This window comes from Temnothorax longispinosus, chromosome 1 (genome assembly GCF_030848805.1).
Source record: "Temnothorax longispinosus isolate EJ_2023e chromosome 1, Tlon_JGU_v1, whole genome shotgun sequence".
Taxonomy (NCBI): domain Eukaryota; kingdom Metazoa; phylum Arthropoda; class Insecta; order Hymenoptera; family Formicidae; genus Temnothorax; species Temnothorax longispinosus.
In genome coordinates this window covers 23,373,344-23,399,715 of record NC_092358.1, presented here as the reverse complement: position 1 = coordinate 23,399,715, position 26,372 = coordinate 23,373,344, and the positions used below count along the sequence as shown (strand labels likewise).

Genomic DNA, 26,372 nt, shown 5'->3' with positions numbered 1-26,372 from the left:
AACCTAGAAAAATCCATCATTCAACGAGTGGTTTTATCCATCAATTTATAAGCGATTTTTTTGTTGTGTGTATAGAATAACAAAATGTAATAGTATAAGAATAATCAACTTCATTTTATATGTGCAGTGCATTATATTTTTTAATCATTTACATACGTTTTTATTAAAAATACGATATATATACATATGTATATATATATATATGTATGTATATATATATATATATATATATATATATATATATATATATATATATATATATATATATTGGGAAATGGTCCGGAAACATGTCTTGACTTCAGGTGGCGATCATGGCGCAGAAAGATATGCGCTGGTCTAATGAGCTGAAGATCCGAGTTCAAATCCGACCGAAAATCCGTCGGTTTTTATTTGATCGCCACCTCTCGGAAGGGTTAATGGCAACCCGCCGAGAGTGTATCTCTAAGAAAGCAGAAGAGAGGCCTCGGATTTTATACAGACCGAACTTCAGGAGGCCATGGCTTGATCTTGAGCTATATAGTGCCGTTGAAAAAAAAAGAGAAATTTGATAAATTTCTCACTTGCGAAATGGTACATGACTCTTCAAAAAAACATGAACTTTGAATTATTAACTATACCTATGAATCGTGCTTTGTTCGATAAAATTAAGCGGTATAAGCAAGACCTCGAGACAAAGAGGAAACTGAGAAACAGTATCAAAAAAGCTACCTTGGCTACGTACAGGACTACTATGTTGAGGCTATCTTACGCACAAGATGTAGATAGCCTCAACATAGTAGTCCTGTACGTAGCCAAGGTAGCTTGTTTGATGCTGTTTCTCAGTTTCCTCTTTGTTTCGAGGTCTTGCTTATACCGCTTAATTTTATCGAACAAAGCACGATTCATAAACCTGCCAGGTGTCAAAGGTTGCTTACCCTTGTTAACGTCTGATGATTCCAGCAGCTTACAATTAGCTTCGTGAACTTTCGACAACTCTTCTGGTTCAGCAGTCTCGTCGTCTGGACGGTTGGTGTAATCATAAAAAATGTCGATATAGTCAACGAAGAATATCTCGCAGTGGCGCTTGCCCTTAGCAATCATATGCATCCTCACTGCGTTATAACTTTTCCATTTCTTTCCTGTAAAAATATGCAAATTTTAATTCAATTCGTAGTTTTTTAAACTGTGGTTTTTCTTTCAGTTTAATTCAATTTTCTAATTTAACTCTTTTTATTTTAATTCTAATCAAAATTTATTTTTAGAACGTTTACAACAAAGGTATTAGGTAAAATTAGGTTCTAATTAAATATAACGAAAAAAGTAGTTGATTAAATAATAGTTATTTATCTACCTGACTCTTCACGACAATCGAAATCAATACACTGGAAATTAAAATAAACTATCTCTGCCAAGTGCAATAACAGGCCTATTGGATTCACGCAGTCCTCCAAATCAGGTATGACAAACGAATGACTCTTCGCCATGTGTTCCATAATGTACTCTAAGGATTGATTACGTTCGTCGCAGAACAGACAACATATATGAACGTCCATGTATCGACCATTCAAGATAAGAGGACGGCGCGGAATATAACTGGACGGCGACGATAATTGATGATTAGTACTGGAAGAAATCGAATTAATCCTTTCTTTGCTGAAACCGACAACATTCTTTGTAGTTCTGCGTTCTTTATTTCTAGAAACGGTTGCTACGGTTTTATTCTTTTGGTCCAGAATCTTCTTTTTATGAGCTTTCGAGGCTAGGTGATTCTCGTACTGTTTCTGACAGCTAAATTTCTTTCGGCAGATTTCACAGAACCGCTTTTCCAGTTCCTTCCTGGCTGCTTTTTCATTCTCGCGATCTTCTTCTTCTTTTTCTTCGTCTACTACTGTTTGATACTTCTCTTTCCGCTTGGACCCTCCGTGTACATCAATGAGGCCATCAGAATCAAACATATAATTACTAATCGCTTCTGCCGAAATGTCGAAATGTTCGTAAGTATTGATCATCGGAAAGGATCCATTCAATGTTTCTTGTAAATTGTCATCGTGCCGTTTGGAACCGTAATGTTTCCAGGATCTTCGCACATGGGAAACCCAATCTTCGCACATCCTACTAAAATCAGTAATAGTAAACCGCCATCGATCTTCCATATATCCTCCAATATACTCCATAGTATCTCTTCTTTTTTAATAAACTCTAGTTGATGTGTGATGGAATTTCTGTCCTATAAAAAAAAAGAAAAACTTAATTTACGATAAAAAAGTTACGTGATTGTAATTTAGTTTTCGATTAAAATAAAAAAAGTAAATCTGCAGTATAACTACAATCTTTGTTATAAACATTTCTATTCTGCTAAAAGATAAAATTTGATAAAGGATACAAAATTTATTCTATTGTATTGGAAAAGTCCATTTTATTAATATATTAACTCAATCAAAATCATAAAAAAAGTATGAGATAATTAGTTAAGTGAGTTGTTTTTATGGCCGGTTTATATTTATAGTCAAATCTTATGTATAAGATCGTCTTAAGTACATCTGATGAACTGTGCAAGAAATTCCGCAAAGAGACGAACTCGTCATACGAATAGACAGAGCGTCTCTCCGTGTGTGTGTGTGTGTGTGTGTGTGTGTGTGTGTGTGTGTGTGTGTGTAGGTGGAGGCCCGGGGAACCGGAAAAATTGCTAGCTCGGTCTCATCGAAATCGCAGCACAGCTGCTCAACAATTTCTCACTTATACATATTTAATATCGTCTTAAGTTTATCTTTAGAATCAAGTAATTTCTTTAAATCGACGGCCGTGACTGGCAATAATAACGTCTTTTCGATATGAACATTCAATGTTATGTTGTATGTATACGGGAGGCTCCAGGTTCAAACTCTGGCTGGGGTAATATTTTTCGCAATAAAAATTTAAAACTATTTAACTTAGAAATTACATCAACTGACAAAAACCCTATGGTCGAAATTAATAATGCCTCGTTGATTGATCCGAAAAAAGTGCTGTGTCCCACACAGCACAAGATATTGCAACATCCACCAGGTATCCGAGGGATCGCAATATGTTCAAATATTTGATCACAATAACCGTAGGACATCTACGATACATCCACGATAATACCGATACCGAAGGTAAACAAACCAAAAAAAGCGAGCGAGTATAGACCGATTAATATGTTACCGATATATGAAAAAGTATTAGAGTTAGTTGTAAAAAAATAGTTGGAAAAATTTCTAGAAGACAATGAAATAATAACCGAATACCAATCGGGATTTAGGAAACAGCAGTCGTGTAAGACAGCAATTCAAAGTTTTATCGAGGAATGGAAGTTGATAATTAAGGAGAAAAAAATGGTGGTGGTGTTATTCCTGGATTTCAGGAGAGCGTTTGAGACAATAGATAGGGTAAGATTAGTGGAAAAATTATATCAGTATGGAATAAGAGGAGTGGTATGGATAATATCGTATTTAAGTAATAGAAAGCAGCAAGTTAGATTCAATGATATATGTTCTAAAATAATTGAGACAGTATATGGCGTGCCACAGGGATCAGTTTTAGGACCTCTATTGTTTATTTTGTATATAAATGATATAGTTAAAGTCTGTCTGGAGGGAAGTATATTTAGATTATTTGCAAATAACACGACCGCAAGTGTAACAGGAGAAAGTTGTGAGAAATTAGAAATAAAACTAAATATGGTGCTCGGTATACTTGAAGAATGGATGAATGTGAATATGTTAAAAATGAATGCAGATAAAACCAAATATATGATAGTTAGAAGTATAAGGAAAGAAATAAAAACAGACATAATAGTAAAAAGTTTGGATGAAACTATAATTGAGCGTGTCGAGATAACGAAACATCTGGGTGTAATGATCGATAGTAAAGTCCGTTGGGAGAATCACTGTGATTATATGTTAAAGAAAATAGGGAAAAAAAGTGAGTTTTCTGAATAGAATAGGAAATGATATATCGGCGTACACTCGATGTACTGTGTATAAGTCTATCATAGCGCCTCACTTTGAATATTGCGCAACGATGTTAGTAGGCATGAGTGAAACGCAACTGAATCGACTGCAAGTGGGACAAAACCGTGCCATGAGAGTCATACTGCAATGCTCGCAATATACAAAGGTAGAATTGATGCTGCAAACCCTTAAGTTTATGAATGTAAGACAGAGGCTAATGTACAATTTATGTATTTTTATTTTTAAGATAGTAAGAGGCATAATGTCAAAACATTTAAGTAATAGGATAGAAATAGTAGGAAATGTGAGTGGACGGCAAATGGAGGTAGGCTGAGAATATTAGAATTCAATATCGCAGGACGAGAAGCGCACAGAAAAGTCTATTTTATGAAGGTTTGAATTAACGCGCTACCGATAGAAATTAAGCAATGCGAAAGAATTGAACCATTTAAACGTAGGTTAAAGAGAATATATTGTACCTCATGTAGAGGAATTAATTTAAGGATATTTTATGTAAAAAATAGCCGAGAAGGCTAATAAAGCTCAATCAATCAATCAATCTATGGGATCGCAATATGTCCAATGTGATATCGCTATATATCCTGGAGATATCCCCAGGAAAAAGTGTGCTTGTGTGGGGTGAATCTGACAAACCAAGTTGGCTCACAGTTTTTCAATGTCGGAAAGACGTTATTTATTAAAATAATGAGTATTGGACTCCCGAAATATAAAATAAGATCAGGAATGGCTATAGGAGTCAGACGCAGTTGTCAGTGCGTAAAAAACTTAAGCGATTTCATCAATCGAATATATATTCAAACGTTTCGGCTCAGGATTGAGCCATCTTCAGTGAAATATATAGAAAAGTTAATAGTTACTCCCATTCTCCTTGTTGGATCAGTGAGTTTCGAGATTGAAAGATCCCAAAAGACAACATTGACTTTCGAATTACTGTCTGTAACAGATCCAAACCGAACAATGATATTCAATATTTCGGTCAGTATCTTAATTCAAGTCAATTAACGAGATGTGGTTAAACTCACCCGATAGCCAAAAAGAACGAGAGTATTACAAAGCCATACAGAGTATATATAACGAGTCTTCCGAAAAGATATAACATTCTATGCGGAGACGAAATCAAACGAACATGTTTGTTTGATATATATATATATATATATATGTATATATATATATATATATATATATATATATATATATATATCTATAGAATATACTGATGTACATACTTAATATACTGAGAACATCCTTATAATATCTTATACTGTACGATATCCTCTGAACATTTTCAGAATATACATTTGCTGTTAGGGTATATATAACGAGTCTTCCGAAAAGATATAACATTCGACTCGTAATATATTTATCATTAAGACTCGTTATATATATACTCGTTATATATATATATATATATATAATGATAAATATATTACGAGTCGAATGTTATATCTTTTCGGAAGACTCGTTATATATACCCTAACAGCAAATGTATATTCTGAAAATGTTCAGAGGATATCGTACAGTATAAGATATTATAGGATGTTCTCAGTATATTAAGTACATCAGTATATTCTATAGATATACAGGATATTAATGCTGTTAGGGTACTCTGTATGGCTTTGTAATACTCTCGTTCTTTTTTGCTATATCGGGTGAGTTTAACCACATCTCGTTAATTGACTTGAATTAAGATAATACTGACAGAAATATTGAATATCATTGTTCGATTTGGATCTGTTACAGACAGTAATTCGAAAGTCAATGTTGTCTTTTGGGATCTTTCAATCTCGAAACTCACCGATCCAACAAGAAGAATGGGAGTAACTATTAACTTTTCTATATATTTCACTGAAGATGGCTCAATCCCGAGCCGAAACGTTTGAATATATATTCGATTGATGAAATCGCTTAAGTTTTTTACGCACTAACAACTGCGTCTGACTCCTATAGCCATTCCTGATTTTACGTTATTTATTGCCAGTCACGGTCGATTTAAAGAAATTACTTGATTGTTATTCTATACTGGCGAAAGAAATTTATTATTCTGTTTATTTTTAGATGCTGTATAACTCTCGTTTCATTATTGGCTATGGATGAGTATTTAAAGATGAACTTAAGACGCGCAGCCTGTATGAAAGAAAATGGTGTGGCGCGCGGTTTTGATGATGATGAAGCACATATATTGTGTGATGGTGTTATCATCCAAAATTTCAGTATATTCATCACTAAATCGCCGGCGTGGCCGCTCTCAATCATCTCTCTGATTAATAATATGAAAAATTCTGAGATATTTTTCCACCAGGGCTATCTTTTTTTTGTCGCAATATACTTTTCGATCCAACATCACGGCCACGTGGCATCGACGGTATATATCTACCGCCATTTTCTCTCATACAAACGAAAACCTCGTGCGAAGCAACTCCAATTTAGTATTAGCAAATTTGTATATATTTCTAAACTACTGTACAAAATCGATACACATACACAACAATTTAATTTAATTAAAAAATTTCCATTGCATATTTATCTGAAATTTTCAATTCGTGCGAATGAAGGGACTACCTTAAATATATATCGTTTTTTGCATCATTAAAAAAAAGATAATCTAATATATAAATTAAAGTATAAATTTAGACTTTGTTATACCTTTATGTATTAGGTGCTGATAGTTAATTGAACAAGGCTTTCCTCTCCAAGAAATAAAAATCAATATCTATCGCATAGAGATCTCTCCAAGCCCACGCAGACTTCGTAAAAAGCTTCTTAACTCTTATTGAAACGCGGTAAGATTGAATGAGGAATGCACTTTCTTGCTCATGCGTACCGCAAAATTCAAGGGAATTTTTTCCCCCCACTACATTTTCTTGACGCTGCCGCTGGTTTCTAGTAGAGTTCCTATAATAAGAGTTATGGCTGAGTTTCCACTGAGCGCGTCACGCGTCGCGTCGTCACAAGTTAACCAATCAAAACATCCCATTTCATTACATTCTTGTGACGGGATCGAAATGGGATGTTTTGATTGGATGACGCGACGCGTGACGCGCTCAGTGGAAACTCAGCCTTATGGCTCCTGCACACAGGACGCGGCAGCGCGACAATGCGGCAACGCGGCAACGCGGTGACCAATCACCATCTGCCTTTCCGTACTACTTTCAGAAGTAGAACGGAAAGGCAAGACGGTAATTGGTTACCGCGGTGCCGCGTTGCCGCATTGCCGCGCTGCCGCGTCCTGTGTGCAGGAGCCATTAAGGTGAAATTTCATGGACAGTGAAAAGCAGCAGCAGATCGTACTGATTGGCTATAAAATAGAGGAGTTCTAGAAACTCGAGAACTTCTCTATTTTGTAGCCAATCAGTACGATCTGCTGCTGCTTTTCACTGCCCATGAAATTTCACCTTTAAGCCAATGTGGTGACGATTTTTGATTGGTCCCGTCATATGTTTCAGCCAAGTTAGTAATAGCGAATTCGGGCGCTTGCACTAGTGCACACTGAGTGCGCACTAAGGCTTGTTCTTAATCAATTGTTATATATTTACAGATCATCTTAAATACTTCTTAGTCTATAAAATAATTTGTACAGCATCCATATAGATATTACAGATTGTTTTATTGGCTAAAAAGTTTTTAAATGTGTATTTAAGCGACTTTAAATCTAAGAATATATTATAAACAAGCCTTTAGTGCGCACTCAGTGTGCACTAGTGCAATCGTCCGAATTCGCTATAAGAGTGAGACAAGCTGTAAGTGGGAGTGAGACAAAGCTATCATGGTCGCCATATGTTTCAGCCAAGAAGTTAGTGGGAGTGAGACAAAGCTATCATTTGGCTGAACATGGCGGCGGTTTGTCCTAAAGCCCCTTGCACAATGCCAGGCAACAGGCAATAGGAACAGGGAATAGAAATAAGAAATCATGTATAAATGCAGAATAAACAGTGACACAGGCAATAGACACAGAGTTTCCGTCACGTTGGAAATTCTGTGCCTATTGCCTATTGCCAACCAATCATAGCATTTGAATTTTTTAGGTTGTAATTAACGATTTTTTGGTTATTTCCTGTTCCTATTGCCTGTTGCCTGGCATTGTGCAAGGGGCTTAACTCTTATTATAGGAACTCTAGTTTCTAGCATCCATGCAAAAATTGCAGCTTGACTGCTACTCAGCGGTTTGGTCTACTGAACGCGCCTAATACGAGTCGCAATAAGTTGACCAATCACAGTCGATTATTCTCCTTTGGAGCGTTCTTCTTCTCTTTCTTTTTTCATTGAAAGAAAAGAGAAGAGGAATGCTTCGAAGCATTTGTAGCGTCACGTTGACCGTAGCCATAGTCGAATCTTATTTCAAGATCGTCTTAGGCCGGTATTCATAGGGCCTAAGCAGAATGGCTGTCTTATAACCTTAAGGCAGTGTTTTATGCCTTAAGTCTTTGTCTTATGTAACGCACAATACTGTGTTAATGTTTCCTGTCTTGTGTAGTATACGCGACGTATAATTACACAAGACAGGAAACATTAACACAGTATTGTGCGTTACATAAGACAAAGACTTAAGGCATAAAACACCGCCTTAAGGTTATAAGACAGACATTCTGCTTAGGCCCTTAGGCCCTTATGCCTGCATTACATAAGACGAAGACTTAAGGCATAAAACACTGCCAAGACAGCCATTCTGCTTAGGCCCATAGTCGGTTCTTATTTTAAGACCATCTTAAGTAATGTCTTAAGATGCTAATACGGCTTTGTGATTGATTAATGACATCTTAAGATTGTACTTAAGACGGTCTTAAATATAAGAACCGACTATGAATACCGGCCTTAGGGCCGGTCTACAATGGGTGTTGTAAGTCGTAAGTAGTAAGAATTGGCCAATCAAAGTTTATTATGCCCGGTCTACAATGGATGTCGAAGTCGGAGTCGTAAGAAATTGACCAATCACAATCTATTATTCTCTTTGCGGTCAAAAAATAATGAACTGTGATTGGTCAATTTCTTACGACTCCGACTTCCGACATCCATTGTAGACCGGGCCTTAGGCCGGTATTTATAGTCAGATCTTATATTTAAGCTCGTCTTAAGTACAATCTTAAAATGTTATGAACCAATCACAGGCTGGTATTCATAATCAGATTTTATCTTACCGGGCATTAGCACTGAGGTACAAAGAATCAATAAGATTCTTTGATAAAACCCTGCGCCACTGTACAGACCATCACCTCTGTATAATGCTGGCATTGCTGGCTGCAACCTGCACCAAAACATGGCGTAGTTTTCCCCTCGACCGACCGTCGGCTTCGCATTATTTACAATCGGAGCAGTAAAAAGCAAATTACAAAAGGACTGCTCGCACCAGAGAGAATGAGAGTGATATCATGTCCGCGCGCGTTTTGGCTGTTTACCGAATCCTATAGGTGATTTTTTTCTATGTCCACGATTTTTTGATTCTCTTTGGAAAAAAAAATCGTGTAATATACGGAAGAGGACCAAAAAATCGTGCATATAACGTGACGGAAAAGAACTACAAAATTGTGCGCATTATACCCGTTCTAGACTGGAGGATGATCCTACTTGTGGCTCTAGTCTAGACGGGTAAAAATCTATATTTTAGGTATAATTTATGTCACATACACTATAGAAAGGAGGATGAGCCCGAGAATAGGAGTCAATCCTCCATACATCGCAGCTCTATTCAACCTTGACATCCAACATGCTGGGAATGCGAGGGCCTGTCCAAAGTTAACACAACGGCACGTTGTGTTAGACAGCACTTCGAAAATGCGCGTTCGACTTGCGACACAGGTAATTTATCTTTCCAATTTATAATGACTTTTTTAATACAATAATTACTTGCAATAAATAAATGTACATGTACGTACGATTTTTCTAGAAATTCTTTGGCACCATTCGTCAAGCCGCAGGGTGTAACGATCACCCACACAGCCCCACGTTCTTGCAGCTATATAAAATATTGTCGGTGTATAGCATAATAAAGCCTCCAAAATTTGGAAATTGCACTGTGTCCGAACAATCGTCGCCACAGCTTCTGCTGTCATTGCATGATTTAAAAACAGCCTATGGGCAAAAGTCTGAGGACCACGATTATGCCCTGTCCGATTCCCCTATCCTTGACTGTATTATTTACTACGTTACAGGTTTTTTATTTTAAGATCTATTTCTTATATCGTAGGTATTTTTGTATTGTAGACTGATATTGCTTCTCGTTTTTGCTATGAATTGCTATTGCATGCTTTAGTTTTGTTCATAGATATCATCGTAGACTAGAATATTTCCTCTCGTTGCATGTCATTCGGACATGCGACATTTTGCGAATGTGCCATTTTTTTTTGTTTTTTTTTTTTCATTTGTAATTGTCAAATCGCCGATCGTGCCGATCGGTAGTTGTGTGTTGTCTGTGCGCGATTGATTATGGCTTTCGCGATATTCAATGCGTCCGGCACCAGTAAGTGCGTCGACGTAATCAGGATTTTTCAGCCATGTATAACCTTATCGCGACGTATTGACAACTCGACTAAAAAAGAACGTATCGTTTAGAATTAACTGCTCCGTTTTCGAAGAATGAACGATCGTTCGCCTTTAGCGATAACATTTCGCGAGAGAGGCAATGAGGCGATTAGCGAAATTTATAAAATATATCGCGCGTTATGTAACGTCGTTTAAAGGACGCGTTCAATGTATCGTAAAAATGTATTTGTGATCGTACGTAAATATTTTTTTGTCGCTCATTTTCCGCGATTGTTGAATCGCGTCTGCGCTATTCCGTTAATAAGTTTATTGCCTGGAATAAATGCAGTGGTGTTATTTAATTTGTATTTTTGATGCCTTTGTCTTTTATTTCATCAATATCGAGCGTTTAATCTCGGAGCGGTTGCGTTACGTGACAGACAAACATAAGTGCCCTTTGATCCCGCGATATATAAATATCTCTTAACTGCTTAAGGTCCACCTTCTGCACTAACTCTGCACATTCCATCTCGGTTCTTCTTTCCTTAAAGTGCAAGAACTTGTAATTTTTATATTTTTAAGCGCTGAAAGCTCGCAAAAGAACTTATTCGAGGAAATAAATTTTTGTTTCTGCCACAGTAGAAACGTATTTTTATTCCAAACAAAAGAAAAACAGGAGAAAAAAGTATTGATTTGTTTTGTTGTAACAAAAAAAAAAGACGATTTTGTGCAAAAACGCGAAATTTTGCAAAGTTAGAATTTCGTGATCGATATGTCGATATAAGAGTTACACGTGACTGCGCATATGCGCCAATAATTCGAAATAAAATTTGGAAAATTTGAGATATATAAATTCAAAATTTTTTAATATATAACTTTCTTTATCTTTCATCCGTGTGTACTTTTACATGCAAATATAATGCGTTTACTGTATGTACATTATACACAATAAAATGTTCTAATTTAGAGTACAGGAACCTGCATGTTCTAGTTTAATTTTGGTTGCATTTTAGTAGTACAGAGGCTGCAAAGGATTTTCCAGAGGACTTACTCGGACGCGAAATTTCCTGAGATCACCACTCATTATACGGTGAAACCCAGGGAGACGGACTCAAGATGGAAAGGTATGTCTCTCTCTCTTTCGATTTTTCTCATTCATCAAAACAATACGGATAATGCATTGAGAATGTTTTTTTCTTTATCTGCCAGGTGTGAACATGGAGAGATACGTGGACGAAACCGACATTCTAATTGTCGGTGGTGGTCCTGCGGGATTATCGGCAGCTATTCAGGCCCGTAGACTGGCTGAGAAACATGGCAAGGAACTCAGGGTTACTCTTGTTGAAAAGGCATCTGCGATCGGTGGCCATATCCTCAGTGGCGCTTGCTTGGACCCGATTGCCCTGAACGAGCTCTTTCCAAATTGGCAGGAACTAGGGGCGCCGTTAAATACTCCTGTCACGGAAGATAAATTTGCATTTCTCACGGAAAAGAGGAGGATATCTATACCTATCTTCAAGGGGATGCCAATGTATAATCATGGGAATTATATAGTAAGGTAAATTTAAATTTAACGCGAGTCATATATAGATCCATGAATGGTTATACTGTAAATTGTATACGTTTGTCCCCATTGTAAAAATTTATATTTTTGTATGTAGATTAGGCCATGTAGTGACATGGCTTGGCGAGCAAGCAGAAGCTACTGGTGTCGAGATATATCCTGGTTATGCAGCGGCAGAGATTTTATATCATGAGGACGGATCCGTTAAAGGAGTGGCCACAAATGATGTTGGTATTGCTAAAGACGGCTCGCCCAAAGAGACGTTCGAACGGGGTATGGAACTTCATGCAAAATGTACCATATTTGCAGAAGGCTGTCACGGTCATCTGACGAAACAATTAACAAAGAAATTGAATCTTCGGAAAGATTGCGAGCCGCAGACATACGGCCTCGGATTGAAAGAAGTAATTATCATTGAGTTACACCTAAACAAACTTAAAAATTATATAAATATAAAATGTTTTATATTCTAAAGTATGATATTTTTTTGAAAGGTTTGGGAGATAGAGCCAAGCAAACATCGACCCGGAGCAGTGGAGCATACGGTTGGCTGGCCACTTAATAGGAATACATATGGCGGATCGTTTCTATATCATTTGAATGAAGAAACACCTCTGGTTGCAGTAGGCTTTGTCGTAGGATTGGATTACACCAATCCTTACCTATCTCCATTTAAGGAGTTTCAGAGGTTTAAGGAGCATCCTAGTATTAGACCAACGTTTGAAGGAGGGAAAAGGTTGGAATCTTTAATACGAAATTTTAATTGCACGTATTGTTTCGTATTCTCTACGTATTTCTCTACTCTTCTTAATTCTAGAATAGCTTATGGCGCTAGAGCGTTAGTGGAAGGTGGATTCCAATCTATTCCCAAACTCCAATTCCCTGGTGGTTGCCTTATTGGATGTACGGCAGGTTTTCTAAATGTGCCCAAAATTAAAGGAACTCATAATGCTATGAAAAGTGGCATGTTAGCTGCAGAAAGCGTTATTGAAGCGATCATAGACGCGGAAAGTAACACCTCACCAACGAAAGGCTTAGAGCCGAAAACATACACTGACAAAATAAAGAGTAGTTGGATCTATAAAGAATTGAAGGCCGTAAGAAATATGAGGCCCAGCTTCCACTCTTCTCTTGGACTTTACGGCGGTTTAATGTACTCTGGTTTCTCCATGTTACTAGGCGGAAAGGAGCCGTGGACTTTATCCCACGGAGGTAAGAAAAGATTATACAGGAACCTTTTAAGAGGTTTCTGGAAAAATACTACAAATGTTAATTTCAAATATGCTATTATTGAAATATTAGGCTCGTTTTATGCAAAGCAATATGAGGGAATAATGGATCAACAATACGGGCTAAATTCAAGATATTACATTAGAAATAAATTTTATACATAGATGTAATGAATATAAGGTAAATGTTTCGACTTCACTTACAATTAGTCTTCTTCGGTACTAAAATAGAATTTACGAGTATAAGATTAATGATTGATCGTGTGATGCAATTAATTTACCATACTATTTTCCACGAATACAACTAAATAATAAATAATACATTGCTTAGAATAAAATGAAACTTAAAAACTGATAACATTGAGATACATTATATGAAACACAGTCATATAAGAGGCTGACAATGGCAAGAAACATGGTCCTTTTTATAAAATTAGAATTATTAAACAATTGAATCAAATTCGAGCCGTTAAGTTATGTAGTCATTAGTTAAAATAAATTGTGATTTTTCAAATGGTATTTTAAACATTTTCGTACCGTGTGTTCATAGGTCCTGATCATAAGAAGTTAAAATCCGCAGCTAAATCGACGCCGATAGAATATCCTAAACCGGATAACGAGGTATCATTCGATCTTCTGTCATCAGTAGCTCTAACTGGTACCAATCACGAAGCTGATCAACCAGCCCATTTAACTTTGATGGACGACACTGTTCCAGTAAAGAGAAACTTAGCTGAATTTGCTGGTCCGGAAGGTCGATTTTGCCCTGCTGGTAAGTCAATTTACTGCATGATTATCATTTATCGTTTTAATAATGCATTGTGTCTACTAATGTTTATGAGTTCTCTTTGATTGTATGTTAGATATACTTTACTTTTGCAATCGTGTAATAGATTGACATAATGAACTTTATAGATAGTTTTAATTTATCGAGTATATATTTATTATTTATATAATCTATGACGGTTGCTGAAAAAACTTAATTGTTTTAAATTAAACACTCTTGTGTTCAATAAATTAATTTTAACGAATTGATATATGTTTTCGCGCGTATATGCATTCAGTGAATTTATATCGCAAAAAGATATACATTTCTAGAATCGTGAATAAAATATGAGACTATATATCACGTTTATAGATTTGTCTCATTATCTCCTATTTTTTAATATTCAATTTTTATGAATCTTTAGTAGTATTTATTCTTTCTCATGAGCATGTTTTATTTTTTTTAGTACAAAGGCTAATTTTTCAGTGTTACAGTTTTGACAGAAATATGTTAAATACAAAACAGTTTTTATAAAATTATTTTTAAATCATTAATTAATAATTACATATTGATTTGCCGCATTTTTAATATTGTTATTTTATAATGTCTATATATATAACTTCTTTCGTAGTTATTTTTTATTTATTCGACTGCATGATTTGAAAATTACAATATAATGTCTTTCATGAAATGCTTTTCTCTCATAAATGCTGGGAGAGAGAAAGTACTCATTAATATTAATATCAATTTGTTCACTGGTCTTATTCTGTTGGCGCAAACGGAGAAATTCATTATGTTAAGGATGAATGAGTAGTGTACTTACCGCATTGCAGAGTTTGATATTTATCTCTCGTAATTTTATGCCGCTCGTGTCCTATTTCATTTTCAGATATTTTTTACAGATAATTTTAAAGCAATTTTTTGCATTTTTTCCAAGATAATAACAACAATAATAATAATAATAATAATAAATTGCCTACTATATATCTTAATAAAAGTTAAATCCAAATCTGTCATTAAAATTTGCTGGAGTAAAAAGTAAAATACAATGTATCTGTTGCACGAATCTATTGAATTTTTAACATTTTCATTTCCGTATTGTTTAAACATTTGCTTGCTTTCCACGAAAAATTTAGCTGATGCAAAATTATTCAATATTCGAAGGGTATTGTTATGAAGAGAGATCAATTTCGTTCGCAATAAATTTTCGCAGTCTGCAGGCAATCCAGCTCCTTCCACTTCCGCTCTCGAGCCACGTCTCCACCCTCTCTTCCTTTTCCAGTCTTGTCGGGGGTTTATCGACCGTTGTGTCCTTGAACCTGAGCCACCCGGACAACCCCCGCATGGCTAGACAACCCCGGACCAAGCTCAATCCCCAAAATCGAACAGCGCCCTGGAGCTCCGGCCAACAACCTCGCTGTCGATTTGTCCTTTCTCTCTCTATTCCTTCAGAATCTTCCGATATTATATTAATCTTGAAACAATGTTACAAATAATCAACAATTCTTTGTTAGCAACAATTTTTGAAAATTTATCTTATTATTATAGTAAAGTATATTATTTATATAAAAAGTAATTATTTTCTATAGGAGAAATAAATTACAATATTTATATTGATTATTAATCTGAAAAACTTCGAAGATAATTTTAATCTGAATATATTTTTGCTTTTATTATTAACTTATATTTTTTGCAAATATAAATTTTACAGTTCGACGGTAATATGATCCTGCATCGCGCACACAAGGCGCACACTGTAATTGCTGTTAAATTTAATAATATAATTTCGTAGAAGTTATACAGAATGAGAAATTCAACACACACTCGTAGTTCGTACATTCGTAGTTCGTAAAATTAATATCGTTCAAACACGAAGGATGGAATTAGAGATATATAATTAAGAATGAAAGACTCATTATATTATGTTGCAAAAAATAATATTAAGCGTGTTCGTACAAGCAAGTAACTGTGATTAATTTACAGATTTATTGATGAATTTAAGATTAACTTTGTTATAGTTATAATTTGTAATTTTTTAATTACCATTAAATATTCTGGAATTTAATTTGTGGAACTCTAGAATTAAAATTTTATTAGGAATTTATATAAAATTTATACGAAAGAATCTTCTATCATTTTTGCTAAATCCTCAAAGTCTCCTGTGATTGGTTTAAAACTTTAAATTTATATTGTTCAAATCAGTGCTGCAACATTATAACAAGGGGCATTTTTTTTAATTTAAACTTTGCGGCTGAAAGCTTGTGTAGATATCCTATTATGTCACATAAACGCCTTCGAACCAGACAAATTTATGCGTCTGCCCTCTCACCATTGTTTCGTGAACATCCACCTTTGATTTTTACGACGTATTCCTTCTTCATTCCCGGGCTTTTCCCTCCCGTCTCCGGGGTGCGTCTCCCTGTTTCCTTTCACGGGCCTGGCGAGTCGGGGCATCGGCGAGGAATTCGTCTGGGAGCTTTCCTACAGGATAGCTGCGCCGTCTGGAAGATGGTGGGGAACCGGGTTATCGACTGTCTGGCCGAGGGCACGTCGTGACCTTCGCGGCGTAAATCTCACACTCCGCAGAGTGCCTAGAATATATGCGTCTGCTGAATAAATCGCGTTGAATAAATCATCCCGCGCATTGCGACATTATTAGCATTTTCGTAGGACAGCCGGACGTAGGACAGCCAGTTTTCACGAATAAGTTATAACTTGGAAAGTTAAGTTAGTTACTTACATTATTACAATTGGTAATAATTTTCATGATTTAGCAAGCCAGGGAGACGCTCGGTGGTTTTCAGATATTTCTCCAACTCTCCATTGTAGTCGTTGAAGAGGAAGATGTGTGAGGGCAGTTTGTTCCGCAGGTCCAAAACACGTGTGTGCAATCTGGTTTTAGGTGTCTACGAATTCGTGCCGTTGGAAAGCGGAGACGGCGAAAGATTGCAGATCAACGCGCAGAATTGCATTCACTGTAAGACCTGCGACATCAAGGATCCGAGCCAGAACATCAATTGGGTCGTGCCGGAGGGTGGCGGCGGGCCAGCTTACAACGGCATGTAAAAATATATCAATCGATCAACTCATCGATTGGTTGATTGCGTGAATATTCGATGGTCCACATTATTTTACCGTTTAATGTTGGTTTTAAATGCTTTTCAACGAAACCTATGAACGTATTGCGGCATGGTAATCACATTTTTGATCGCATGCTGTTATAACGGTCTAATTATTGAAATTGAAATACGAACGGTGTAATTATTTCCCATTCGAATGAATCAATACAATTACGGATTAATCCCGATTCGTTAGAAACGAGCGATATATCTTTCCATTGCTGCTGGCGCACATACGACCAATTTCGTGACATTATATATATCATCGATATATATAGATATATAACTTTTCGACCCCATTGGGACAATTTACAAAATTTATCCTTTGCTGAGATAATATTTATTGAAATGCATCGTTGATCAATTTGAAAGAATATCACGTGGGAGTACATTAATTTGATGAAAATCTCGGAAATATCTTTGTGTTCTCCCTCTTTGCGAGGGGCTTTTATTAAATGAAACGTTTCTCTCGGAGAGACGCAAGAGAAACGCTTCCGAAGCGATTGCGTAACAGTGCTGTTGTTATTACTTTTTGATAGAGTTTGTATAAATCAATTTGTATATTATATTATATTTTTATACAGAGAGGCGAATCGAAATATACATATGTACAATCCAATTCAATGCCATGTAATTGTTGCTACTACCTTTGCTATCGTCCTCTTCCACAGTAATAATCCAAATTCTTTTTCCAGAAGATATCAGGATGATGGCGGCGATGAATATTCTTCAAGTTCCCATGAGCACAAAATTTTTATTTGATATTTTCTAGACTAGAAGATTCAGCGTCTTAAAAATTCTACTGAAAAGTATATCGTCATTCGTGATTAAATTAGAAAAACAGTCTTTGTATAACAAAAATATGAAGCTATATTCCCTATGATTTTTATAAATGTAAAAAAATATTCTTCGGTATCCTTCGAGAGAGAGAATCTCTATTTTTCTATTATATTAAATCATCAGGATTTCGTTTGAAACTTATTTCGCGCTTTTGTAACTCATTGGAGAAGAGCTATGATTCTATAAATTATATCGAAGTTCTAACATTAAATTCAAAAATTAGAACAACATAAAATTCACAAAGGTGGATTATTACGCTGAGAAAATCTTAGAACTGGATTTAAAATAAATATAATATTCTACAACAAAAGTGTATAGAAAATTAAAAAAAAAAATATTCATTTAAAAATGTTTATGTTCAATATAGATGCATGCTCACCTTTTTATTCTGGATTTATAGATAAAACACATTTTCATCCATATCGACGACTCGATATTGTTCAATCTTGCTTTTCTACTGAAATTCGCGTCCCAGAGGTCGCGTAAATTTTTATGACTCGCATTATTTCGTATTTGTTCGCCAACACCTTTCTACCGGCATCATGATTTCCTGTGAGACCGCGGATGATGACCAAACGTATGCAGTTTGCAATAACTTAACTGCAAGGATGATTTATAGGAATGATTATGACGCATTTTGAAACGAGCAGCGAGCGTAAAAGTCGGTATACCTACCTGCGATTTATCCTCTCGAGTGGTTTATCTTCTCGAAAAGTGAATTTAATAATATCGAGCGAAGGCCGGATCGTTGGCTTGCAAAATATGCGGCAAGAACGTACAGCGGGGAGATATCATCGCAATTTTTCGTCGGGCGTGGAATCGAGTCGATTTTCATCGAGGACACGCGTAACGTTACAATTTTTATGTTCCATCTGCGCTCTTTTTATTTTCTCTCAGAAAGTTGGAGAAATGTGACGGAGATGACGCCTGTTTATTGCGCTCCTCGGAAGGTATTGTTTTGAGCGATACGTTTTTCTCTCAAAACGACTGCAGTGCATACATTTACGTGAGATATGAGCGAATCTTATATACATCCACGCTCGTGCGGCACATTCACTGTCGCTGATACGGATAAAATTTATTACGTGATATAACTTCAGGAGCGGAAGTAACCGCTGCCGCTGCATGCGCGTTGTAAAATTGTCACGTTACATCATGGAACTGGAGGTACTGGAATTCTCACAGCCGTGAGTTATTGCAAGCCCAACGATATTTATTTACTTACTGCAGCTGTTTCAGATCGTAGCCGAGGAAATACTTCCTGAAAAATTGTTTCTGCCGGTTGCAAAAGGAAAAAAAAAAATATATGTTTGAAAAAGCTATGAAGTTCACAGTTCACATTTTCACACAAAAGAACGAAAAAAAATACGTGTACACATGTTAAAAAAAAAACACGAAGTTTACATTTTCTTTAATTAATTTTGAACGCATTAAAAAAATTGTTTTGATATATTAATCTGTCAGAACGAAATGATAAGGCGGCTGATGCGAAAGCGTCGCTCGAGCGAGTCCTCCATGATGTATAGCAGACGCGATGCGACAAATTGAACTATTATGGCTCGCCATTATATTTCATTATCCGCGGACAATTGTATTTTAATTTTCCACATGATTGCCCGAGAGTCCGCGGAACGATTAGATAGATTATAACCGTGCATTTTTAAAGCAAACGTCTCATGATATCTCGTCGGCGGTGTCGCGAGCGCACGACGAAATCGCTCTATCGCTCGATTGCTCTATCTCTTACGTCCCTTTCTCCGTTGATAGTCAAAGCGGTCGTTATACATTTACGTCTCGTGTAATGGTCTTAGATAATTGCAGTTGGACGGTAGTCGTTTGCAAGCAGCACTTTATCCGCTGCCTCCATGAGATCAATCAGGCCTCGTGGAAAGTTTTTACGGCGTAACATGGCGTTTAGCTAGCCGCGAGATTCCACCCGATATATCAGTGCCCGGTGTACGCAAGCACGTGACTCACGGCTGGTCGCGCTTAATCAGGAAGGGGTCCGTCTTCTTTTCCGGAAGAAACGTGATAGAACTGCGAATCTACGTCGGTTTTGACCGGAGAGACGGCCGGTGCGGTCGGAGCTGTAACAATTGTCGGAATCAGTCAATTAATCGAGAAGCACGGGACAAAGAGGGAGAGAATGATACCTACGAGCACCATCGGCGGTCCGATGGAATTCACTTTGCGGCTGATCGGCGTTTGGCCGGATTCCTCGTGTAGATACCTGATGCGCGTCGTTTGGACGATGGCGATGGTTGCCTCGCAGTTCTTGCAGTATTGGTACCTCTTCGCTCACATCGGTTCCGATACTCTGCCAAACCTCATGGACTCTATGAGTCTGTGCTTATCGAACAGCCTGTTGTTTCTGAAGTTGAGCCTTCTCTGGCTGAACGGGCGGTAAGACTTGTTAGCGATGTTGTCAACTGGTGAATAAGGAATGAACATGCGTGAATATTTCTATTTAAAACTAACTAAATATTTTTTTTTAACTCGAGGTTGAATGTGTTATAGCGAAACAGTTAATTTGACACCTGGTCATGAAAAAACTGTTCAACATTAAACATGTTACATCGCGACAGATTTTACCTTAGACATGTTTTTTTTTTTAGAAAATTGAATCGAGGTTTTCTCGAGTGGAATTTAATTTTCTGGAAATTTAATTACTGCTCTTAGTTTGTGTTTATTAATAATCTGCGTGTATATATGCCGTGTTATCCAGTATTATTTATGATATTCTTACGATGATGGCCGAAGATTGGAACGAGTGCGCGTCCACTCGATCAAAACTGCAGCCGATGGTGAACAAAGCGATTTTATCCCATCGATTTTCGAAATGCAGCATCGGTGCATATACAATCGTGCTACTTTTATTTGGGGCGAGTGACGTGATCGCTCAAAAGAGCGCGGGCTCTGAGCAACTTGTCGAAGAGAAGCGGTTTATTGTTAAAATGAAACTGCCGTCCAAGTGCAGTGCGTCGCCGTTTTACGAAATTGTCATGCTTACGCAATTTCTTCTGCAATTCACGTCGGCAATTGTAGCGGGAATGCTGAATGCTCTCATGGTGACGTTCGTAAGTTGGTTCCAAACCGATCAGAGCGCGTTGCGTTTCTCCCTGAAAAAGCCCAATTTTATTCAGTCACTATTTCACTCCTCCCCTGTTTTAATTTTTTTTTTAAACGCTAACATATATAAATATTAATGACAAATATTGATATTATATTGTTAACGTTAACATAATGATGTTTGTTACGTTAGCGTTATCAATATAACGCGTGATTGTTAACGAAACTTCGCAATGAAAATGAATTCTGTGTCAACGGAGATTGAGTTAACAGATCCCTAACGTGCCCTAGTCGTTGACAGATTGTATAGCTTTCAGGACAATTTTGGGTCATCACTTTTAGATACTCCACATCGCCGGTCAGATCGACGTAATGTGTCATGAATTGCTGGAGATCCCTGTTGCCGAGGACAGACGCGACTCGCGTATAGTCGCATTGAGATCTGTCGTGAATAGACATCAAAGGATTATTGCCTTAGCGGATAATATCGAGGATGTATTCTGTTACATGGCACTGATGCAGTTTCTCTCAAACACGTTCGTTATTTGCTTCCTCGGATTCGTAATTGTAACTGTGAGTATTCCCGATACGCTCGTCTCGAACAGAATTTTACGATTTGTTCGAGAAGAATCCGTCTCTGAACCGTAGTCGTTAAACTCTCCCGACATCGTGATGATGAAGATCTTACCTTATTACGCCGTCGTGAACTTGGAAGCGTTTATACTTTGCTACAGTGGCGAATATCTCAGTTCCAAGGTGAGAAAAAAGAGTAAGAGAAGAATTGCGAAGTTTCACATCGTGTTAATATCTTATTTCTCTCTGTCTTAGAGCAAGACTATAAATCGGGCGGCGTACAATTCATTTTGGTACGAATTAAAGCCTACGGAGAGTAAAATTTTGTTCTTATTAATATTGAGATCTCAGAAGGAATTGGCAATTACAGCCGGAAAATTCATAGATTTATCTTTGGAGGGTTTTACGAGCGTAAGAATTTTGAGATTTTCGTTTTCTTTAATTAATGATAGCAGTGATATGATTGTAAATATGATATTTAAGTGCTACGAATTAAACATTACTTTCGTAATTTAATTGATAACTTTTATTAGCCAGCAAGATTCTTGGTAAAGAAGATTCAATTTTTGTTTCAATATTTATTTCATGCTTTCTACTAATTAACTCTCTCTTTATAATTACAAAACTATGAAATTTAATTGTTAAACAACAAAATTAATATCATGTCTTTTTCTCGTAGATTCTGAAGGCATCTGCGTCTTATGTGTCGGTGTTACACGCCATGTATTGAAACACAAAACTGTAAAAATCTTGTACAAATATAGATGAAAATTAAACTATTGCGGTGCAATAAACGCCTCGAATCGAAATATTAACTAATGTATAGAAAGAATTGTATAAACGAATATTTAAATATGTGCAAAAGTACTTTTTTGTGCGGCTTTATTCGTTTCTCGCTATTTATTTTGCCTTCAAAATAGAGGTAAGTCCATCGATTAATAAAGAAAAAGAGAACAAAGAGAGGCCTATTTATAACAAAATTATTTGTCCGGTAACATAAAATATATTGCAAGAAACATCAATCACAGCATTTCTCTTGAGTAAATAAGTCTATTGATTAATGTCTATTATGAAGTAATAAATTTAAGGACACAGCACATATAATACACACAGCACACTAGATATAAAGCAACTTGAAACATCCACTCTTGACACTGCACACTGGTGGTTGAACACAGAACACTGCGTCACGCTTCGCGCATCGGTTGTGTCGAAGATGTCCGACTCCCTCCCTTGCGAAGTTCTCCATCTTACTTTCGATTATAACTCGGTAGCGCATCACGATGCACAAGCTTACCCGAAACGCACCTTTTGCATTTTTAAAGCAAATAACATTGCGATCGCACACCTGGAGATATTCGACGTGGAGGAGCACGAAACTTGTTACCTATGATATATTATTTTTCCTTCGGCAAACCTGAAATCATAGCCGTAGTACTTTTCCTCTCTTATAATATGCCACGTAATGTGTGCGATGAATAATTTCGACTGGTCGACGATCGCCAGGTTCATGCCTGGGCGACGAACCCTCTGGAATTCTTAAGGATTACTCGATGTTGCGACGTGGTAACTTTTCGACGGCTGCTATTAAAAGGGCGGCATTAAGAGAAGCTTACTGTCAAACGCGCCAAATACGGTTTTTATGTTAAAGTTAACGTAAAATGGATCTTACGTCCACCGTGAGCCCCTTGGTTGAGTTCGGGCTGCGCGCTATCGGGATTTGGCCGGGATCTTACAACATCTTATATCGGACCTTGTGGACGATCTCCTTAGGTCTCGCTCAAACATTCCAGTTCAGATACATCGTCGTCTGCATCGAAACCGCAAACTTTCTCGATCTAGTGGACAGCGTCAGCACCACGCTGCCTTACAGTTTGCTCTGCTTGAAGCTGATTATTCTCTGGCAGAATCAGAAGTAAGAAATTCCGTTATTTATTTCGACACAAGCTGAACTTTTGCGTAATACCATCGAATAGTTATTCGTCAATATTTGACGTCCTTTTTTTAAGGTATAGAAAAATGACAGAGAAGAATTTGGAAACTATAGTAATCCCGTTTTCCTGTCCATAAAAAATTTGTAGTTACAATTTTTTTTTTTATGTACTTTGAAATCTGCAATCAGACTAATTAGTTTGTATGATGTGGAGAGATAACAATCTTTTCAGATTGTTTAACGACATTTTGACATTGATGTCGCAAGACTGGCGCAACTGCGGCACCGTCGCCTTCAACGTGCGCACCATGACGAATAAAGCAATTCTTTCTCATCGTTGCGCGATGTTAATTATCGGGGTGTATTCGATAGCCGTTGTGATCTACGTCTCCGTCATAATGGAATTTAACAGCAACAACGGGTCCGGCACAGGAGAGAATCAGCTCTTTCTTAAGATGGAATTCCCTTTCGTTTACGAATTTTCTCCTGTTTACGAAATCGTCATGTTCATTCAGTTTATACAGTTGTTGAGCAACGCCTCGGTAATTGGGATGCTGGACGCACTGATTATAACACTGGTAAGTTTCTTTCATTTGATCTTTTAATGAATGTTTTGTATTAACTATCATTTAGTAGCGTATAAATGCGATGATCTGTACACGGAGAGAATTTTCTCTTAAAATTTACCCTGAAATCATGATAGTTGTGGGACAACATGTTTCACCAAGAATTTTATGCGAGCTATTCTGATTAATATTCACCATAATAAAAAATATTAATATCTATTACATTAAAATATAAAATATGATTAATTTGATTAATTTTACTAAAATATATCTAGGAAATTTCAATAATATTTCAAAATTTACCAATCTGCTTGGTAATTTTTACCACGTTGTTTGTAAAAGGTCTTTTGTATATTTTAAAAATTTCTTGGTTGCCAAGTTGTCCCAAGTTTGTAGTGAATTTAAGGGTAAAATATAACAAAAAATTCTCTCCGTGTATATGTGAAAATTTTGTCCGTTTTTCAAAGTGACTTAAACTTTTAGATAATTCACATAAGCGGGCAAATAGACATTGTGTGCCGAGGGTTACTCGAACTCTTCTCAAAAGACTGCGAATATAAATCATATAAGGACGCGAAGAGCGCAGTTATTCGCAAACATCAAAATGTCATTGCGTTCTCAGACAATATCGAGAATCTTTTCTCTTACATTGCACTAATGCAGTTTCTTACGAACACGTTAGTTATATGTTGCATAGCATTCGTGATCGTGATAGTGAGTTTTTTTAAATAAAAATATATCGCGCTAGATAAGTGATATACATATGTAGATAATATATATATATATATATATATATATATATATATATGTATGTATATAATAATATACATAGCTATAAGTGAATTATAAACTCGATATGTACATGTGTATACGTTAAATGACGTAAAATCTTTTTTCAACGTTTCAGTCTATCAAAGGTAACGAAGGGTACATCATGTTATTGAAGTCCCTGTTCTTTTATATCGCTATCACTTTGGAAGCGTTCATCTTTTGCTTTGCTGGAGAATATCTTAGCAATAAGGTTTAGATTAAATACTTTGCCATAAATACTAGTGATATGTATAAAAATTAATTTTTACTTTGCAGACAATTGTTTTATCATACAAATTTTTCAGCATGGTAATATAATCTTTAGAAAGCCAGATTCTTTTCGCAAACAATCTGCTTAAATATTTCATGAATGGCACGATTTTATTGCTAGTTTTTTCTCTTTTTTTTGCAGAGCAAGTCAGTCGCAAAAGCAGCTTATGAGGCTCTTTGGTATAATGCGAAGCCCAGCGAAAGTCGAATTTTATTAATTTTAATATTAAGATCACAGAAGCGATTGACTTTAACAATCGGGAAATTTAACGATCTGTCTTTGGAAGTTTTTGCGAGTGTAAGATATTAAAAATCCTGTCTTTTAAACCACAAGATTCTTTCAAATGTAAAACGATATTATGTTTCAGATTCTGAAAGCTTCTGCGTCTTACGTATCGGTGCTGCTTGCAATGTCTTGATCAACAAAAATATATCATTTGCAAAGTCTATATAAACATGTACACATATTTGCATATTATATACATATATTGTATTATTTTAAGTGATTATGTGCTACGTAAATATTTTATTTTCATATAATTTTACTCACTTTTATCATTGCTTACACGTTCCGCTTATCTCTTTGTAAACTTCGAGAACGAGATGAAGAGATATATATCTATATACATGCTAAATGTTCTTATGATTTAAAAATATATGAAGTAGTATTTACCTCGCCATTTTTATCGTACAAAGTTCTATTTAAAAAAATGCTTATTGTTTTCAATTTTTATTAAAATTCTCTCGTTCAGGGCAGATATAGACATCTGTATCAGTAGACACATAAATATATCAGCATATAGATTGCCGATCCAAAATCACTTTAAATTCACAACCAAATCAAAATTACATATGATTTATCTTCTGCCTGTTGCATTTCCTTATGCATCTCGACCGATCATTCGCGAAGATTCAGCACTATGTTCTTATGGCTGGAACTTATGTTCGCTACTTTCAGAAACTTCTCTCGACGACGGTCATTCTGGCGATTTTTGCTCTTGCACTGGCACGCCGCAACTTTTTCCTATTTCCTTGCATTATTAAAGTAAATCACTCGGCAATAACGGGCGACAGGGAGTTTTCCCGTTCCGGAAGCTACCAAATAGCGCCCTCGTCGATTCTTCGCTCGTTCGAGACCTGCAATCATCATTCGATCGTTGTAACTTTTTCTTTCTGCATTTCTAAGCACACCACGAAAATACACGTCTA

The 26,372-nt window shown here is 36.4% G+C and overlaps 4 protein-coding genes and 1 long non-coding RNA gene across 18 annotated transcripts; 3 read left to right on the top strand and 2 right to left on the bottom strand.

Moving 5' to 3' along the window:
- Positions 1-220: 220 nt before the first annotated feature.
- LOC139819113 (uncharacterized) lies at positions 221-13,895 on the bottom strand. 2 transcript variants are annotated; one of them, XM_071788299.1, is made up of 5 exons: positions 13,755-13,895; positions 6,615-6,863; positions 1,331-2,206; positions 915-1,118; positions 221-512 (listed from the first exon to the last, which is right to left on the bottom strand). In XM_071788299.1, exons 3-5 carry the CDS (start codon positions 2,151-2,153, stop codon positions 487-489), a joined length of 1,053 nt encoding a protein of 350 aa, XP_071644400.1. In that variant the 5' UTR covers positions 2,154-2,206; positions 6,615-6,863; positions 13,755-13,895; the 3' UTR covers positions 221-486. The 2 variants fall into 2 exon arrangements, with proteins under 2 accessions (XP_071644400.1, XP_071644410.1); XM_071788309.1 differs by lacking the exon at positions 6,615-6,863.
- Etf-qo (electron transfer flavoprotein-ubiquinone oxidoreductase) lies at positions 10,288-17,721 on the top strand. Of its 4 annotated transcripts, none has more exons than XM_071787590.1 (8): positions 10,288-10,422; positions 11,441-11,548; positions 11,634-11,982; positions 12,086-12,392; positions 12,483-12,724; positions 12,806-13,200; positions 13,768-13,989; positions 16,886-17,721. In XM_071787590.1, the coding sequence occupies exons 1-8, from the start codon at positions 10,389-10,391 to the stop codon at positions 17,047-17,049; spliced, it is 1,821 nt and encodes a 606-aa protein (XP_071643691.1). In that variant the 5' UTR covers positions 10,288-10,388; the 3' UTR covers positions 17,050-17,721. The 4 variants fall into 4 exon arrangements, with proteins under 4 accessions (XP_071643691.1, XP_071643681.1, XP_071643660.1 ...); XM_071787580.1 differs by having other exon boundaries at positions 11,438-11,548; XM_071787559.1 differs by having other exon boundaries at positions 10,353-10,458; positions 11,438-11,548.
- On the bottom strand, positions 15,318-26,150 carry LOC139819277 (uncharacterized). 9 transcript variants are annotated; one of them, XR_011733676.1, is made up of 12 exons: positions 25,837-25,925; positions 25,714-25,753; positions 23,257-23,484; positions 23,002-23,165; positions 20,953-21,061; positions 20,100-20,371; positions 18,618-20,029; positions 18,322-18,542; positions 17,750-17,904; positions 16,724-16,967; positions 16,313-16,484; positions 15,318-15,457 (listed from the first exon to the last, which is right to left on the bottom strand). It is a non-coding gene; the product is annotated as an uncharacterized lncRNA (long non-coding RNA). The 9 variants fall into 9 exon arrangements; XR_011733668.1 differs by lacking the exon at positions 15,318-15,457 and adding an exon at positions 26,014-26,150 and having other exon boundaries at positions 16,435-16,574; positions 25,837-25,930; XR_011733677.1 differs by lacking the exon at positions 15,318-15,457 and having other exon boundaries at positions 16,435-16,574; positions 18,618-18,929; positions 19,028-20,029.
- LOC139819055 (odorant receptor 10-like) lies at positions 20,024-22,404 on the top strand. Its single transcript, XM_071788203.1, has 6 exons — positions 20,024-20,345; positions 20,668-21,019; positions 21,354-21,584; positions 21,660-21,767; positions 21,840-21,995; positions 22,264-22,404. The coding sequence occupies exons 1-6, from the start codon at positions 20,089-20,091 to the stop codon at positions 22,312-22,314; spliced, it is 1,155 nt and encodes a 384-aa protein (XP_071644304.1). The 5' UTR covers positions 20,024-20,088; the 3' UTR covers positions 22,315-22,404.
- On the top strand, positions 23,034-25,823 carry LOC139818826 (odorant receptor 85c-like). Of its 2 annotated transcripts, XM_071787815.1 has the most exons (8): positions 23,034-23,150; positions 23,236-23,499; positions 23,750-24,095; positions 24,567-24,797; positions 24,991-25,104; positions 25,170-25,202; positions 25,306-25,461; positions 25,532-25,823. In XM_071787815.1, exons 2-8 carry the CDS (start codon positions 23,246-23,248, stop codon positions 25,580-25,582), a joined length of 1,185 nt encoding a protein of 394 aa, XP_071643916.1. In that variant the 5' UTR covers positions 23,034-23,150; positions 23,236-23,245; the 3' UTR covers positions 25,583-25,823. The 2 variants fall into 2 exon arrangements, with proteins under 2 accessions (XP_071643916.1, XP_071643921.1); XM_071787820.1 differs by lacking the exons at positions 23,034-23,150; positions 25,170-25,202 and having other exon boundaries at positions 23,246-23,499; positions 25,532-25,819.
- Positions 26,151-26,372: the final 222 nt, after the last annotated feature.